Source organism: Dama dama, chromosome X (genome assembly GCF_033118175.1).
Source record: "Dama dama isolate Ldn47 chromosome X, ASM3311817v1, whole genome shotgun sequence".
In the NCBI taxonomy this organism is placed as follows: Eukaryota; Metazoa; Chordata; class Mammalia; order Artiodactyla; family Cervidae; genus Dama; species Dama dama.
In genome coordinates this window covers 159743032-159762224 of record NC_083714.1, presented here as the reverse complement: position 1 = coordinate 159762224, position 19193 = coordinate 159743032, and the positions used below count along the sequence as shown (strand labels likewise).

General features: G+C 43.9%; 1 protein-coding gene across 1 annotated transcript in view; it reads right to left on the bottom strand.

The window, feature by feature from the left end:
• Window positions 1-19193, bottom strand: part of ANOS1 (anosmin 1) — a 201784-nt gene that overhangs the window by 143760 nt on the left and 38831 nt on the right. The window contains exon 2 of the mRNA XM_061137060.1: window positions 18066-18113. Coding sequence (XP_060993043.1) covers window positions 18066-18113 — 48 coding nt within the window. The remainder of the gene's footprint in view (window positions 1-18065; window positions 18114-19193) is intronic.

Genomic DNA, 19193 nt, shown 5'->3' with positions numbered 1-19193 from the left:
AGTCCACACCTGAGGATAGAAATACTCTTTCAGGGAAGAACCTGTTTACGTTAACCTTTGCTTCCCAGTGCTTTTACTAAAAGGGTACATCTGTACATGATGGCCTGCCTCAGGGAACCCTGCTCTCTGCCTGAATGTTATCACATTCCCCTTCTCAACTCTCGCCAAGGCTGGCCATTCCAGGAGGTATTTGCAAAATTGATGGCTTTTTTACTTTACTCCCTAATCTCCTGTCTCTGTGTGTCCTATAAAAGAACCTGGCATCCAGACTCCAATAAGACAGTTATTTTGAGACATTAGTCTGCCATCTTCTCGGTCTGTTGGCTCTCCCAATAAAGTCATTATTCCTTGCTGCATCACCTCGTCTCCCAACTTACTGGCCTGTCATGCACTGAGCAGAGCGAATTTGGACTCGGTAACAATATGGCAGTGGTTTGTGCACATATGGACACAGTGATATCAGAGAGAATGAGGCAGGGAAAGAAAAGACATTTCATTGATCAAAAATGAAGTTCTCATTCTGCCTTTCAAATATCAGAGAGCAAGTACCACTGTCCCATTTCCATGAGATGCTAGTGACTCAGGAAAAGCCTACAACACCAGACATTAAGTGTCTTAAGGCTTGATTTATACTACTAAGAAGGCATTGCTGATGCTCTCTTACAAGTGCAAGGAGAATGCAGGCTGACTAGCCCTGACTTCCTCCTGAGCAAGACACAACCTCTCAGCAGGATGGCAGCTAACGTGATAATGTGCAAGATTTCTGCACAGTGGCTCACAGAGGCCTGGAGATGGGACTCACCCAACCTAGGTTATTTTTTTTTCCTCCCAACTCTGTCCCAGGAGTAAGCAGAAAATGATTTAGAAGTCATGGAGAAGGGCCTCCGAGTGTGCATAACTCAACATTCCACCAGAGTTCACGTCTCCTAATAATATTCTCCATTACCAGTGGGAAAACAAAAGTTGTAAGGAGTTTCATTGTCTTTTTGTCTCCAAGTGACAAAGAGATGAAATAAACATACGTGGGATCCCAAGAACAAAAGTGGAGGACGGGTGCAGGACAGAGCTGCACCTCAGGCCTTTAAAATACAGCAAATCGATATATGTTGGTGGCAAACCTGCCCTGGGGTCTTGAAATTAGTCTCGGTCTTTAAAGCAACAGGCTTTCCTGGGGATCAGGACACTTTTCGATGCAGCTTCATGCAGTAGTTTGGGGATGGCCAAGATTTACAGTTGATTAGCCTGCATAGCTGAGTTGCTTTCTCAAAGGCTTCTAGGAAGGGATTACTTCTGTGCCCAAAGAGCCCAAGAGAATAGGGAGGGCGGCTCTCGGCCATAATGTGCATTCCCCGGGCTCCGTACACTGTGCTCATTGAAGCAGATAAAGCAAAGTTAAAGAAGCATTTAGTTCTTCAGAATGGCAGCCTTAATAAGTATCTTTTTTTTTTGTGGAAGGATTTAGGAGGAGGGGAGGGTGAGCCTTAGTGCAGGCATTATTTCCTCATACAAAAAGGGAAAATGTGCATACAGTGAAATGTATAAAAAGCCAAAATGCACACGACACCCCCTCCCTCCCTCCCTCCCCCAAGGAAAAGATGCTGAACACACACTGCCCAAACTCCAGAGCATGAATCTTCACAGCTTAATAGTCCTGGGGCCATTGTGCACTTTCTCCTGGGAAAGTCGGCTCATTCATCTGCAACTGCCCAAGTTCAACCTTTCAGCTGTGAGAACTGGGGTGAGGTGGGGGTGGGGGGGTGCACGGCCCTCCAGAGTCCCACCGCCTTTAGCAGGAGGAGGCCAGAAGAGGTGCTGTTTCCGTCCGGTGGCGTCCTGAGGAAGAACGGCTCAGCTCCCCCGACCCCTCCCCACAAGGTTGCCATTGAGGCACGTGAGAAGAGCCTGCGAAAGCCTGGGCCGGCCCCACCTGCTGGCAGCTGAACCCTCAAAGTGACCTCTGCCTGCACAGTGCAAGGTCAGGGAGCCTCCACGGCTCTCATCGCAAACAGCATTCCTTCCATGGAATCTTAAGAGTCAGTCCCTTATAGTGACTTCAAACGCACAAATGTGCTTTAATAAGGCAGTGGCTTATGATCCCACTCCTCTTTCTCAGCTCAGCCTTATCCACAACCTGTCTTCCAACACGAACAGACATTAACAGGAACAGGAATGGTGTAAAGAAAAGCACATCAGGGTTGTGGCACTTGTCCCTTGAGCGGGGTTTTCCATTTAGCGAAAGAAGGTGATTAACCCACTTGATCCGCACCTGTGTCTCTATGCCGAAAATTTTCAAGAGGGATTTCCCATAACCTAAGGCAGATTGGGAAGGTCTCTCTTTGAAGTCCACAGACATTTGGGGCTATAATAGAAAGAAGGAAGGAAGGAAAGGAAAGGAAAAAGAAAGGAAGAGAAAGAGAGAGGCAGAGAGAGAGAGAGAGAAAACAAAAGGAAGGAGGAGGCAAGGAAGGAGGGGAGAGAGAAGGCAGGCCAGCCTTACAAAGTGCACATTTGAAGCCACTGGGTCCCTCGCACCAATGGAAAATGAACTCACCCACACTGGTCGCTCCTCTCTGAAAGGACGCAGTTGAGAGAAGTCCTTTCTTTACTGTGTGCTTTTAAAGACTATTCTTTGACCTCTGCTATTTACGACTTGAAAGCTGTGAAGACAGGGCCAGACCCCTTTGGCTCCAAAAGGCGCTCACAAACAAAAGCTTTTCACCTTTGTTCCACTTACCTCATCCCACCCCCCCACCCCCCACTCAGAACACGTCGTCCACACCGCAGCCCCCTGGTTTCACAAACTGAATTCTCCCCTTTCTCTGGCCCAGTTACAGCCATTGCCGAGCTGACAAGTGGCCACCTTCGCTCCTTTGCAGGGAAGGATGCCCTAGTCATCACCACCCGGCTGAGAGGGGGTCTGGTAGGAATATAGATGTCTTGTCATCTCACGTCAGTTAACCATGAAATTGTAGACAGAATGGTTCAGGAAACTAAGCAACACACGGGGCAAGTTTCAGCCACCGTGTGGGATTTCTTGAGTTATTATTTACGGATTTATCTGTTGCCTTTCTCACTCTTAATAGCATTCAAGACAGTTTTCAAAGTTCATTCGGACACAGCCAGAAAAACAGATAAAAACTGGACAATAAAAACTGGAGTCAGTGATAAAGCTAGTTCCCAAAATACATGGGATAAATTTCAGTAACCTTGTTAAAGTGTGGCGATTTTATTTATCATTCGGCCTTCCAACAGCCAACTCTAAGGGGAAAATACAGTGTCCAAGGACTAAAATATATACCAGTTTCTAGGGGAAGAATAATCACTGTTGATTAGATGAACATGCCTGGGGGAGGCATGGCAACCCACTCCAGTATTCTTGCCTGGAGAACCCCATGGACAGAGGAGCCTGGTAGGCTCCAGCCCACGGGGTCGCAAAGATTCAGACATGACTGAGTGTCTAAACACAGAACAAGGTGAATATAATGAATGCCCTCCCAAGTTTTCTCCTAAAAACGGCACGGAATAACAGACTGATGTCCTCGGCAAGTTCCTCAGAGTGTTCCCTGACGGCTGAGTTTCTGAGACAGTCTCTGAGAATATTGCATGCCTTGCACTGCAGCAACATGGGGTTCAGTAAATGTCGTTCATTAAAGGACAATTTTGAGACCATGAAGGGACATAGTTTAGTCCTGTAATCAAGGTGTGGACGGTACAGCATCTGGAAACTCTATATGCAAGAAAGTGAAAGTCGTTCAGTTGTGTTCGACTCTTTGTGACCCCACGGACTATATAGTCCATGGCATTCTCCAGGCCAGAAGACTGGAGTGGGTATAGCCTTTCCCTTCTCCGGGGGATCTTCCCAAACCAGGGATCGAACCAGGATCTCCTGCACTGCAGGCAGATTCCTTACCAACTGAGCTCTCCATGAGGCACATACAAATGTTGGTGCTCTGGTTGACTCTCTGAACTGCAAGAATACAAAAGGTTTGAGCCTCTAGCCCTTGGCAAGTACCAGCAAAGCAGTGGTGTGTGGATTATCACTGTCATTTCACAGGCAGCAGAGCTGCTGTTAGCTCGATACCCAAAGCAAAAATTGCATATCCTAACGAGGATGACTGTTTGAGTAAGAATGTCACCCTAACTGCCTAGACACACAACAAAGAAGGTGAAGGAAGTCCTTGGTCAAGATCCTCCATAGGAAATAGTATTTTCTCTTCCAACGTGGAAGAAACCAAAAAGGTACAAGCTCAATGGAACATCCTATCCATGGCTGCAGTAATTTGAAGCTGAAAAGAGTTTAGAACAAGTGCCCAGCTTAGCCATCAAATACACATACACACTTCATATTGGAATTAAGCAGAGCCCTATGGGACTTTCCCAAGATAGACCTCTCCTATGTCCTCTGCCTTCCTTCTGATTATTGGAAAACTTTAGCCTCCTAGGCTTTCCCTGAGATCCAAAAAGCAAATTTAATCTGAAAAGTGAGAAAATGCAGACAGACAGGAAAACAGTCAAGGACGACAAAATAATAACAGTGTATCCATTAAACACAATCAAGGATGGCTGTTTCTTCCTCAGGGGCTACAGATAATATTCTGAGCTATGTCCTTGAGCTGTTTTGCAGAAACCAGAACCCCCACCATGTGGAGGAAGTTTACCTCATGTTGGCCACAAGCATTCCAGACCAGATAGAACCAGAAGGCTGATGAGGTTGACTCCCAAAATGCCACTTGGTTACCTCACCACCAACCAAGCAGAATAATGTCCATAAGCTGATCACACACCTGCAACCCCTCTGCCGTACCCAGTCATTAAAACCCTTTCCCTGTATGCTATGTCATCCCTGATATGTAGAATCTATGAAGAAATTATACAAATGAACCTACTTACAAAACAGAAAGAGACTCACAGACTTAGAGAATGAACTTATGGTTGTCAGGGGGAAGAGAGTTAGGGAGTCTGGGATGGACATGTATGGATGTGTGGGATGGACACGCTATATTTAAAACTGATAACACCAAGGAACTATTGTCCAGTACAGGGAACTCTGCTCAAGGTGGCAGCCAGGATGGGACGGAAATCTGGGGAAGAATGGATACATGTATATGCATGGCTGAATCCCTGCGCTGTTCATCCAAAACTATCACAAGATTATTAATCGGCTATACACCAAAACAAAATAAAAAGGTAAGAAAAAAATTTCACTGGACTTCCCTCGTGGTCCCAGGTTAAGACTCTGCTTTCACTACAATGGGAACACGTTCAATCTCTGGTCCCCTGGTTGGTTAAGTTCCACTTTCTGGCTAACCCAAATGTTGTTCAGTCCCTAAGTCCTGTCCGACTCTGCGACCCCATGGAATGCAGCATACCAGGCTCCTCTGTCCCCCACTAACTCCCAGAGTTGGCTCAAATTCATGTCCATTGAGTTGGTGATGCCATCTAACCAACTCATCCTCTGCACACCCCCTTTCTGCTTTAGCCTCCTATCTTTCCCACTGTCGGGGTCTTTTCCAATGAGTTGGCTGTTCGCATCAGGTGGCCAAAGTGCTGGAGCTTCAGCTTCAGCATCAGTCGTTCCATGGAATATTCGGGGATGATTTCCTTCAGGATGAACTGGTTTGTTCACTTTGCTGTCCAAGAGACTCTCAAGAGTCTTCTCCAGCACCACAGTTGGAAAGCATCAATTCTTTGGTGCTCAGCCTTCTCTATGGTCCAACTCACACCCATACATGACTACTGGAAAAACCATAGCTTTGACTAGATGGACCTTTGTCGACAAAGGGATGTCTTTGCTGTCTAGGTTCATCATAGCTTTTCCTCCAAGGAGCAAGCATCTTTTAATTTCATGGCTACAGGCACTGTCACCAGTGATTTTGGAGCCCAAGAAAATAAAATCTGTCCCTGTTTCCACTTTTTCCCCTTCTATTTGCAGTCAAGTGGTGGGATCAGATGCTATGATCTTAGTTTTCCTAATGTTGAATTTCAAGCTAGATTTTACTCTTCTCTTTCACCCTCATCAAGAGGCTCTTTAGTTCCTCTTTGCTTTCTGCCACTAGAGTGGTATAATACATAGCTGAGGTTGTTGACACTTTTCCTAGCAAGTTTGATTCCAGCTTGTGATTCATCCAGCCTGGCATTTACCATGATGTACTCTGCGTATAAGTTAAATAAGCAGGGTGACAATATACAGCCTTGATGTACTCATTTCCCAATTTTGAACTAGTTGGTTGTTCCATGGCTGGTTCTAATTGTTGTTTCTTGACCTGCATTTAGGTTTCTCAGGAGGCAGGTAAGCTGGTCTGGTAGTCCCATCTCTAAGAATGTTCCACAGTTTGTTGTGACTCACACAGTCTAAGGCTCTTGTGTAGTCAATGAACCAGAATAGACATTTTTCTGAAATTCTCTTCCTTTCTCCATGATCCAGCGAATGTTGACTATTTCATCTCTGGTTTCTCTGCTTTTTCTAAACCCAGCTTGTATATCTGGGAGTTCTCAGTCCATGTACTGTTGAAGCCTAGCTTGAAGGATTCTGAGCAAGTATTACCTTGCTAGCATCTGAAATGAGCACAAATAAACTGTAAAGTAGTTTGAACATTCTTTGGCATTGTTCTTTGAGGGTCATTGTCAAAGGAGTCTACACTGAGGTGAAAACTCTCCCTTGAACTTCGGGGGAGTTAGCATTCCCTTTTCTATGTTCATGACTGTGACCCCATCCTAGAGTTAATCCTTGACAAGGAGGGTCAAGATGTTCTATCTAAGCATACACAGGAATTCCTTTAGAAACCTAACTAACTTGTGTTGGTAAATGGTCAGAGATATCACTTTGCCAACAAAGGTCCATAGAGTCAAAGCTATGGTTTTCCTAGTAGTCATGTATGGATATGAGACTTGGACCATAAAGAAGGCTCAGCGTGGAAGAATTGATGTTTTTGAACTGTGGTGTTGGAGAAGACTCTTGAGAGTCCCTTGGACTGCAAGGAGATCCAACCAGTCCATCCTAAAGGAAATCATCCCTGAATATTCACTGGAAGGACCAATGCTGAAGCTGAAGCTCCACTTCTTTGGCAACCTGATACAAAGAGCTTAATCACTGGAAAAGACCCTGATGCTTTTTGAAAGATGCTTTTGGAAAGATTGAAGGCAGCAGGAGAAGGAGGTGGCAGAGGATGAGATGGTTACATGGCATCACCAACTCGATGGACGTGAGTTTGAGCAAACTCAGGAAGACAAGTGGAAGACAGAGGTCCATGGGGTGGCAGAGAGTCAGACACAACTTAGCAAATGAGCCACAACAACCACCCCTGGGAGAAAGCAGGGTAATATGGCACAATGATATACTCAATGCCCACAAATCCTGCCCTACCCAGCTATTGAAACCCAATGCTGTCTCCTTTGCAAAACATAACTGCTACCCTCCTTCAATTGGCAGCGACGCTCTTCGCCAGTCGCCAGCTCAAACCCAACATCTTCAGGCCATCATCGGAGCTCTTCCGGCTCCTCCGTGTGCCTCTGATGAACACATTACAACCTCAGAACATCTGGCAGACCATCATCACCATGTAACACCTGTTGACAGAGATGTTTTTCATACGTTCCACGTGCAATCACTTTCTCAAGTCAGCTTTAGGGAACTCTTCCTCAGCTGTGAACTCTTCCTCAGTCATGGGCCAAATAAGAGAATGTGTTTGTGTCTCCTTCCATGAGATGGGAGGAGAAATTGAGGAAGAGACACAGAAGGGGTGGGGATCACGAGTTACATGGAGGTACTTTTCCCCTTTCCCGTGTCTTTGCTTTGAAGTTTACGGCAGGTGGAAATTCTTTCATCGCCGTAAAAACTGGTACGGAATTTTGTTAAGGATTTTTGCATCTATGTTCATCAGTGATATTGGCCTGTAGTTTTTTTTGTGGAAAAGTCAGAAACACAGTGGGCTATTCGCATGCCACATGCTGGACTTGAATCCAAATCAGAACCTGTTCTTTTCCTTAAATATTGATTGTGCTACAAGCCTGGGCCAAGTGTTGCAAGTTACTGCCGCACACAGGCTAGCTTCTAGGCTAAAAAAACCTCAGAATGTTCCAGCTGCTGCTGGCTAATGATGCCTCAAAGCACACTAATATGTTTGATAAAAGTTCCCAGCGTGAGGGCAGAAAACACTTACCATGAGAATGACGGTGTGAGGGAAAGCAAATCAGTGATACTGCCATAGCCTTCCTTCCACGCTAGAGGCTCCAATTAGAGCTGTGAACCTGTGTTCCGGGAGGCTGCCTCAGATGGAAGGGTGCCTCAGATCTCTCTTTGTTAAAACCATTAACTCACCAATCCACCTGCCAGGCCGGGCTGCGACCCTGCTAAGAGCCTTCAGCACTTAACCACTTCAGACACGAAGTTCTGAAACTAGGTATTTATTTAGCTGCACCATCTGCCTCAACCTGATGCAGAGAGACCACTCATGGAAAAAGACCCTTGATGCTGGGGAAGACTGAGGGCAGGAGGAGAAGGGCGCGACAGAGGATGAGGCGGTCGGGTGGCATCACTGTCTCAACAGACATGAGTTTGAGCAAATTCCAGGAAACAGTGAAGGACAGGGAAGCCTGGTGTGCTGCAGTCCATGGGGTCGCAAAGAGTTGGACACAACTTTGCAACTGAACAACAAACAACCATCTGTCAGTCGTTTTTGATAAAAGTTTTTTCATCTGCTCCACATTCTCTCACTTCGTTCTTTCTTTTTTTCTCCACTTCTGCCTTTACCTCGGAGATCACACCGACTTGCATGTTTCCCCACAGCGATACTGGATGGAATACTCGAGAATAAAGTGGCACGTGGAGCCCTAACTCAGACCTGCTGACTGTGTGATCTGCAACTGCATGGAAACCATGAACTCTAAGAGCTCAGGTCTCCCAGAGGAGAGACTTCATCGCTTGGTGAGCACACAATGTTTTTGGAGGCACTTGAGATTATGCCATTTACTCACACGATGTTATAGGACAGTCTGACAAACGTGCATTCAACAGTTTTTATTCATCATGCTGGCACAATATTGCATTACAGACCAATTTTTCAAAAGAACAGTAGCCAAACTTTAACACACCTCACAATTTCTTTTCCTATGCATTCCATACACATTTTAATTGCACCACTGGTTTAAAGAAATAGAATATTTCTCTTCCTAAATTATCACATCCCATTTACCTAAAAATCATGTCATAATCAAGGGGGTGGCAGAGGACAAGATGGTTGGATGGCATCATCAACTCAATGAACATGAATTTAAGCAAACTCGGGGAGACGGGGAAGGACAGGGAAGCCTAGCGTGTCCATGGGGTTGCAAAGGGTCAGACACGACTTAGCAACTAAAGAATAACGTCATGATCATTACTTATGGAAATAATAACACTAATATCAAAAATAAAGGGAATTAATTACAACAGTGGAGAAGTTTTCTACTCTTCCAGCAGCGTAAACCTACAACTTCTCTTGACAAGTCAATGGGGACTGTACCTATGAAATACTTGGTAAACTCCCAAAAGATATCAATACGTTAGACAAGAGATGCTCAATATACTTTGTCCTTGAAGTGGATGTGTGTACAAAGTCAGGGAAAACTGCATGAATATCAGTAAGTGTTACCATAGGTTTTAAGTGTTTTAAAGTATAAGGAACAACTGAAATTTCAAACTGTTGCATATTACAATACTGCAAAAGATAAACTGTCCAACTTTGGTTCCTTGAGTATTTGGACATAGTGCATCTCCATGGGTGCCTGAGTTTTCGTTTTCCTCCTTAAGATGCATTTCCCTGGGGCTCTATGGACTTACAGTCATTACCACATAAATTATGGAAAGCATCTAACACAAAACAAAAACCTCCAACAGTCACATTCAGTTATGTTTCTGGGGTTTGACCTTTATCCAGTAAATTTCACAGATGCCAAATGAAGCCGTCCAGATGTTCGTACACGCAAAACCAATCTTCCTCACCTCTAAATTTGGCTCAGAATAAGCCTGGAAAATCACAAAGAATCTGAAGTGATGGCCGTTATAAGAACTGAACTCCCACTGAGATCAAAGCAACGGGCCACCACACCAAGATTGAGCCCTCAATTACTGCTTTTCAACTCAAATCCTCACAACCAGATGGGAAACAAAAGTCAACTGAGAGAGTTAAAACATCCAGAAGGAGAAGGATGAGCATGCATTGCACCCCAGATGGGTGGTTGTCACCAAGAGTGCCTTTCTGAGGTCCAAGGTTTAGAAAGGTCACAGAGCATAAGGTCAAAGCATACTTACCTTATAAATGCATGATTCTCGCGCAAATATAAAATGAACACGTGCCAGATATTTAACTCATGAAATACCGCAAGGACCAGGAATATCTTCCACGTGGTTCAAAGGAGAAATCCAAGAAATACAAGCATATGGACACACAAAAAGGATCGCTTGAGTGGATTTACAAATACACGCAAAATGGTCTGTTGATGGGGAAGCTTCCACTGCAATCCACCGCACACGGCCATTTGCATTTCCACGGACAAGAGTCATCTGCATTATTATCAGCCTCCTACCATTTGCAGAGGAAGAAAACAGCTCAAAGATATGAACAATGTAGATAACCCGCAAGATGCGAGAGGGAGAGCATCCAGCCACCTTTTATTTTGCCCATTTTGAAGTCCTCCACAATTCTTATATTTGTGGCAGAGGATGAGGTGGTTGGATGGCATCACTGACTCAATGGACACGAGTTTGAGCAAACTCTGCAAGACAGTGAAGGACAGGGAAGCCTGGCGTGCTGCAGTTCGTGGGGTTGCAAAGAGTTGGACACTAAACAACTGAACAACAAGTCTTGCTGGGATTCCCAGGCGGCGCTAGTGGTAAAGAACCCGTCTGCCAATGCAGGAGATGTAAGAGACAGGGGTTTGATCCTGGGTTGGGAAGATCTCCTGGAGAAGGGCATGGCTACCCACTCCCATATGCCTGCCTGGAGAACCCCATGGATAGAGGAGCCTGGCGGGCTACAGTGCATGGGGTTTCAAGAGTTGGACACGACTTAAGGACTTAGCATGCATACACAACTCTTACTGGCTCTAAAAATCACTGAACTTTCAAAAATTAATTGTGATTTAATATTCTCTTCCTGTTGTTTGGGCTTCCCTGTGACTCAGACGGTAAAGCATTTGCCTGCAATGTAGGAGACCCGGGTTTGATCCCTGGGTTGGGAAGATCCCCTGGAGAAGAAAACGGCAACCCACTCCAGTATTCTTGCCTGGAAAATGCCATGGACGGAGGAGCCTGGTGGGCTACAGTTCATGGAGTCGCAAATAGTTGGACACGACTGAGCAACTTCACTTTCCCTTTCCTATTGTTTCCCATTCATTCAGTCAACGAAGCCTCAAAAGCTGATTAACAATGTTCTACACATGATGTTAAAAACGGTCCGTTCATTAGTTTCAATACATCAACATATGTCTTTGTATTGGGAGAAAAATACGACATTACTGTTTTGTTTTTGCTTGCTTTTGCTCATGGAGCGCCTTGGCAGACAAGAGAGGCTGGCAAACTACGGCAAGTGGGCAAACCCAGCTCAACACCTGTTTTTGTACAGCTGGTGAGCACAGAATTGTCCTTACTTTTTTAAATGTGGCTGGGGAAAATAAAATTTCATGACACGGGAGTTCTATGAGATTCCAATTTCCGTGTCCGCATATAACGTTTCATTGGAAAACAGCCACTTACCTTTGTTTGTCTACTATCTATCACTTCTTTTTCAGGCTACAATGGCCACATGAGGAGTTGCTACTGCGACCTGAAGGGCCACAAAGATGAAAATATTTACTATTAGGCCTTCTACAGAAACTGTATATGATGAGAATCAGAATGCCTAACATTATAATGAGCCCCTGAAAAGGTGCTTGGTGCATACCACATGTTCAGTAAATCATGTGTTTATTTTCCCTCCAAGTTATAAAGTAAAACTACTGAGAATACAACTGTGTTCTTCAATGTTTTTGGCTGTTGTTCAGTCGCTCAGTCATGTCCTACTCTTTGGGACCCCATGGACTGCAGCACACCAGGCTTCCCTGTCCATCACCATCTCCCAGAGCTTGCTCAAACTCATGTCCATTGAGTCAGTGATGTCATCCAACCATCTCGTCCTCTGTCATCCCCTTCTCCTCCTGCCTTCTCCTTAATTCTTTTTAAGACTTTGCAAAATGCACAGACCAGGGCTTCTGAACCTCTCTTGGCACTGCTGAGACTGAAGTCAAGAAACTCTTCACCATGAGGGAGTCCTGTGTGTCGCGGTTTGTCAGCATCCCTGACCTCCACCCATTAGATGCCAGTAGCTTCCCACCACCAGTAGTGACCACCAAAAAAGTCTCCCGCCATTGCCAAATATCCCCCGGGGAGCAAAATTGCTCCAGCTGGGTAACCACTGGCCTCAAGCTATGCTGGACAGTAAATCACTGTTCCAACTCACGAAGGAGCTGAAAGATGCTAATGAACCCTGACTTCATTACAGGAGGAAGATTTCCCTAATTAATAATGAATGATCTTTATTTATTATTAATTAGGAAATAATTAATTGCCTGCCTCCTGAGAAATCTGTATGCAGGTCAAGAAGCAACAGTTAGAAGCAGACTGGAACAATGGACTGGTTCCAAATTGGGAAAGGAGTACGTCAAGGCTGTGTAACGTCACCCTGGTTATTTAACTTACAGGTAGAGTACATCAAGCGAAATGACGGGCTGGATGAAGCACAAGCTGGAATCATGACTGCAGAGAGAAATATCAATAACCTCAGATATGCAGATGACACCACCCTTACGGCAGAAAGAAAAGAGGAACTAAAGAGCCTCTTGATGACAGTGAAAGAGAGTGAGAAAGCTGGCTTAAAGCTCAACATTCATAAAACAAAGATCATGGAATCCAGTCCCACCACTTCATGGCAAATAGATGGGGAAACAATGGAAACCATGACATTATTTATTTTCTTGAGCTCCAAAATTACTGCAGATGGTGACTGCAGCTATGAAATTAAAAGACGCTTACTCCTTGGAAGAGAAGCTATGACAAACCTAGAGAGCATATTAAAAAGCAGAGACATTACTTTGCTGACAAAAGGTCCGTACACTCAAAGCTATGGTCATGTATGGATGTGAGACTTGGACAATAAAGAAGGCTGAGCATCAAAGAATTGGTGCTTTTGAACTGTGGTGTTGGAGAAGACTCTTGAGAGTCCCTCAGACTGCAAGGAGTTCAAATCAGTCAATCCTAAAGGAAGTCAGTCCTGAATATTCACTGGAAGGACTGATGCTGAAGCTGAAACTCTAATACTTTGGCCATCTGATGTGAACATCTGACTCATTGGTAAGGAGTCTAATGCTGGGAAACATTGAAGGCAGGAGGAGAAGGGGACGACAGAGGATGATGAGATGGTTGGATGGCATCACCGACTCAATGGACATGAGTTTGAGCAAGCTCCAGGAGTTGGTGATGGACAGGGAAGCCTGGCATGCTGCAGTCCATAAGGTCGCAAAGAGTCAGACAAGACTGAACGATTGAACTAAACTAAGTAAATGATCATGCTACATTACTCAGGTACAAAATGGATTATATTACCTGAAGGTAGTACAGTAAGGATGTACTTTGGAGGAGGCAGAAAATGTAATGTATACATTTCATTCATGGATCATTCACAAACACTTAATGAGCACCAGCCAGAATGGCTATCATAGAAAATATCCACCAACAATAAATGATGGAGAAGGTGTGGGGAGAAGGGAACCCTCCTGCACTGTTGCTGGGGATGTAACTTGGTACAGCCACTATGGAGAACAGTGTGGGGGTTCCTTAAAAAACTAAAAATAGAACTATGGCCCTGCCCCCCTGGAGAAATGAAATGGCAACCCACTCCAGTATTCTTGCCTGGAAAATCCCATGAACAGAGTAGGCTGGTGGGCTACAGTCCCTGAGGTCACAAACAGTCAGACACGACTGAAACAATTTAGCATACGCACATGACCCTGAAATCCCACTCCTGGGCATAGATCCAGAGAAAAACATGACCCAAGAGGGTACATGCACCCCAGTCTTCACCGCAGCAGTATTCACAACAGCAAAGACATGGAAACAACTCAAACATACACCAACAGGAGAAAGGCTATAGAAGCTGTGGCACATACATAACATGCAATATCACTCGCCATTACAAAGAATGAAATTACGCCATCTGCAGCAACATCCATGGGCCTCGAGATTGTCATGCTAAGTGAAACTACGTCAGATGGAGAGGGAGAAATATCGTATGACACATAATATATGTGGAATCTACAAAGAAATGATACAAATGAACTACGTACAAAACAGAAAGAGACCAACAGACCTGGAAAACAAACTTTCTTTTTGCCAGGGAGAAGATAAGTCAGTGAGTTTGGGATAGACATGTACTCTGTATATTTAAAATGGAGAACCAGCAAGGACCTGCTGGACAGCACAGGGAAGTCTGCTCAATACTCTGTAATAACCTGATGGTCACCAGGGGGAAGGATGGGGGAAGGGATAGTCAGGGAGTCTGGGATAGACATGGACACACTGCTGTGTTCAACATGGAGAACCAGCAAGGACCTGCTGGACAGCACAGGGAACTCTGCTCAATGTCACGTGGCAGCCGGGATGGGAGGGGAGTTTGGGGGAGAATGGATACATGTGCATGCATGCACATACACTTCACTGTTCACCTGAAATCACAACATTGCTTGTTAATCAGCTATACCCTAATACAAAATAAAAAGTTAAAAAAAAAAAAAAAAAAGAGTGAAATACTCGGTAAGCAACGCCTCTGTACCCAAACACGGTTCTAGGCTTCAAGATACCACAATGAGCAAAGCGGATACAATCAATGGCTGCCTGAAGCTTCTTTTCTGGTGAAGGAGACAGACATGCAGAGACAAAGAAATAGGTATATATAGTGACGAGGGTGTAATATGGCCGAGGACACTGTAAAAGGGCTGGGAGGTGATACGGGAGGGCAAGGCTGAGGAGGTGGCATTTGTGCTGAGACGTGAATGGCGTGGGGTGCAGTGGGGTGGGGGGGGGGCTGAGTGGTGAGCTGGGTGCCTTTGGGATAAGCTTTCTAGGAGGAGGGAAAAGATAGATTGATGAGGGTTGAACACAGGAGAGAGACCACAGGCAGATGAGATAGTGTTTTACACTGAAGGAGATGCTTAGATACTAAAGGGCATGAGGCAAATGGCAGTATGATTCAGATTACATGTGTAAAGGGTCTTTCCAACACCCACGTTCACATAGTAGAATCTGGGAGACCAGAGAGCATTCTCATGGACTGGTCCAGGCAAGAGATGCTGGCAGACGGGACAAGGCGGGCAACTAGATGGGAAGGAGAACCCATGTTCTGGAGCCATCCTGAAGGTGACAAGCTTTGCAGACACAATCAGAACTAATTAGAAACTGTGTACTTTCTATACAAAGCAGAGACTTCCCTTTGCCAACAAAGGTCTGTAGAGTCAAAGGTCTTATGGTCTTTCCAGTGGTCATGTATGGATGTGAGAGGTGGACCATAAAGAACTCTGAGCACCAAAGAGCTGATGCTTTTGAACTGTGGTGTTGGAGAAGACTCTTGAGGGTCCCTTGGACTGCAAGGAGAACCAACCAGTCCATTTATAAGGGAAATAGGTCCTGAATATTCATTGAAAAGACTGATGCTGAAGCTGAAACTCCAATGCTTTGGCCAGCTGATGCGAAGAGTCGACTCATTTGAAATGACCCTGATGCTGGGAAAGACTGAAGGCGGGAGGAGAAGGGGGTGACAGAGAATGAGATGGTTGGATGACATCACTGACTCAGTGGACATGAGTTTGAGCAAACTTGGGGAGATAGAGAAGGACAGGGAAGCCTGGCGTGCTGCAGTCCATGGGACTGCAAAGAGCTGGACACAACTTAGCCACTGAACAACTTTCCATAAAATATTATGTAAACTTTATTTTTAACATACAGTTAGTTATCTCATCAGCCTAACTTTTTGACTTGGTGGGTGTTTTTTTTTTAACTCTTCTGTCCCAATATTTGTTCAAAACGGTTTTAAAAAAGTTGTAGATCTTTATTCAAGGCCACGCATGAGACGGCATCTCTAACTCGAGTTGCCTCTATCGATTTGCTCGCCTGGGAAGTCTAATGGACAAGAGGATCCTGGCGGGCCACCGTTCATCGGATGACAGAGTCAGGCACGACTTAGTAACTGAACAAACCACCACAACTGATTTGCTGAGTTATTTCAGGACCGTTATCCAATATGTATGTGCTTGAATTTCCCCACGTATAAAATGGAGTTATCATCGCTTACCCTTCACTTCATTAACCAGAAGATCAAGAGGAAAAGCTTACACAGTGCTTCAAAGTCTCAAAAGATATGCAAACTAATTATCTGCGAGTGTACCCGGTGATGATACTATCCAAAGGATATAAACTTTGATTAACATGTAAGGTTCATCCCCACGGATTCAGACTAAAGACAACCCTGAAATTTATGTGAGCTTTGTAATATATTCCAAAGGTTCTGCTGGAGTTAGCCGTGACTTATTGATTCATTTTTGCTTTCAGGCAAAAGGAATTGATTTCTGTTCTTGTGAAATTCAGTCTCTCGTGTCAGCCTTGATCATTCAATTACGAAATATGGTTCAACCATCTGTATTCCCCAGAGTTGCAATGTTCTTTAATTAGGGTATTTTAAAAGCAGTTCAAATGAATCTCTTCCATTCAAATTTCAAATGTACAAAAAAGAATTAATTTCTTGATGGGGTAAGGATAAAAGGGGTGCTAAGTAAAAAATAATACAGACACAAAAAATTACCATCATGTAATACCCAACCAACAAAACTGGAAAAAAAACTGACTTATGAAATTTAGTCACATAGCCATATATTCTTACACACACACACACAAAATCTTTTTCTGCAGTGATGACATAAACAAATTACCCAAAACACTAGTTGAAGAACAATTAACATAAAAGATACCAGAAAATGTCTTATCAGGGCCAATGTTTACGATACTATATAAAAAAGAAGAGGATCGTAAACCAGACGTCCCATTTCTGCCCAGGATCTAGAGAGTCAGAGGTAAGCACACCTTGCTTTCACCAAATTACTTCACATTCACATGATTATACAAATTTGACTGTAAGATAAAAGAATGCTTCAATTTTCAGTCTAATAGTAGCACCCACGAAAGGAATCTCATCAAACTCTACTACGATCACAAAGCGCTCCGGTATGTATAGCAGGTTTCAACTGTATTCACTTATACTATCTGAATATAAAGCCAACTTTCAGACTAGAGCTGAAGCATATACCTACATGTATCTTACATATATACACACTTACAGATTCTTATAGCTTATGATGTTTGGGGATTGAGAAACATATGCTATCAAACATACGATTGAGAATAATGTGAACTTTACGATTGAGAATAATGTGAATAGAAATTTATGCTATCAAACATACGATTGAGAATAATGTGAGAATAATGTGAATGATTGAGGATAATAATGTGTGCAATGAGAAGTACTCAGAAATAGAAAAGAGACTGCTTACTGAAAGAATCGAATTACTCAGTGAGCAGTTCCTGAAACACAAAGGAAACACATACAAAATAACTTAGCTGTAAGTCGAATGCATTAAGTCTTCCATTGGAATCAGAAGATGTTTTCTCCTTAAAAACATTTTTGACTAACATAACTAGAGAATGGAGAGAAAAACCAGGTAATATATAGAAATACTGATACATATATCTTGATTGCAGCAGTGACTACATTAATGGAATCTATACATGTGATAAAAACCTTACAGAACTATATTAATACCTCCCTTGTACCAATGATGATTTTCTGCTTGTGATACTGTGCTATGAATATATAAGGTATAAACATTGGTGGAAAGAGGGTGAACAGTACATGTGATTTCTCTCTACTAACTTTGCAGCTTCCCGTGACTTTACACTTATTCTAAAATTAATTTAAAAAAAAATGCTGATACAGTTGTAGGGAACATACCTTTGAACATTGCTTGTGATTCTGGCACCAAACCAGGGAACCATTGTTCTGCAAAACGAAAAAAGAAACACTGAGTCATTAAATACTTTTCTATTGGAAAACTGCATACATCTGTGTGCATTAATATAATTTTAAAATATCAGCCCTAACGAAAGGCCAACTTGCCACCCTGCTATGTCTCTCTTCCTGAAACAGAAAAGTGGGTTTCTAATGGAAGTTGTGTTTTACCCTTGACTTCATGATACAAACACATATAAAATAATGAAGAATTTCAAGCTGTTTGGGAAGGAAAAGTGTGTGAGCCATCTCTCAGGGGTGTGCTGAGTGATGAAATACAGACCAGCAGGAAAATGACCCACAGAGGTGTCTTCCTGGAGGCTTTTCAATTTCAACCAATCAGTAAAAAGGGTTTGAGCCTGGAAGTCAGATCCCATGGGAAACACGTTCTCTCTCTCTCTCTCTCTCTCTCTCTCTCTTTCCCCCTTCCCTGGATGTGTGACTCTGGACAAGGGACTTACTACGTCTGTCCCTCAGTTTATCCATCTGTAAAGCATAAGGACATTACCTCCTGCATGTAGTCAGTGGTATAACTAAGTGAGGGGATATGCACAAACCACTCAACATGTATACCAAAGACCAGGATTAGGATTTATTCAAAGCCATTCACTCCATTCATTTTATTGAAGTATAGCTGATTTATAATATTGTGTTAATTTCTCCTGTACAAAGTGACTCTGTTATACATACATACACACACACACACACATATATACACACACTTTTTCATATTCTTTTCCATTATGCTTTATCAGAGGATATTGAGTGAGTGAGGACTGATGCCGAAGCTGAAGCTCCAATCCTTTGGCCACCTGATGCAAAGAACTGACGCACTGGAAAAGACCCTGACGCTGGGAAGGATTGGGGGCAGGAGGAGAAGGGGACGACAGAGGATGAGATGGTTGGGTGGCATCACCCACTCGATGGACATGAGTTTGAGCAAGCTCCGGGAGTTGGTGACGGACAGGGAGGCCTGGCGTGCTGCAGTCCACGGGGTGGCAAAGAGTCGGACACGAGTGAGCGACTGAACTGAACTGAACTGATTTGAGTCAAGTTTCCTGTGCTCTCCGG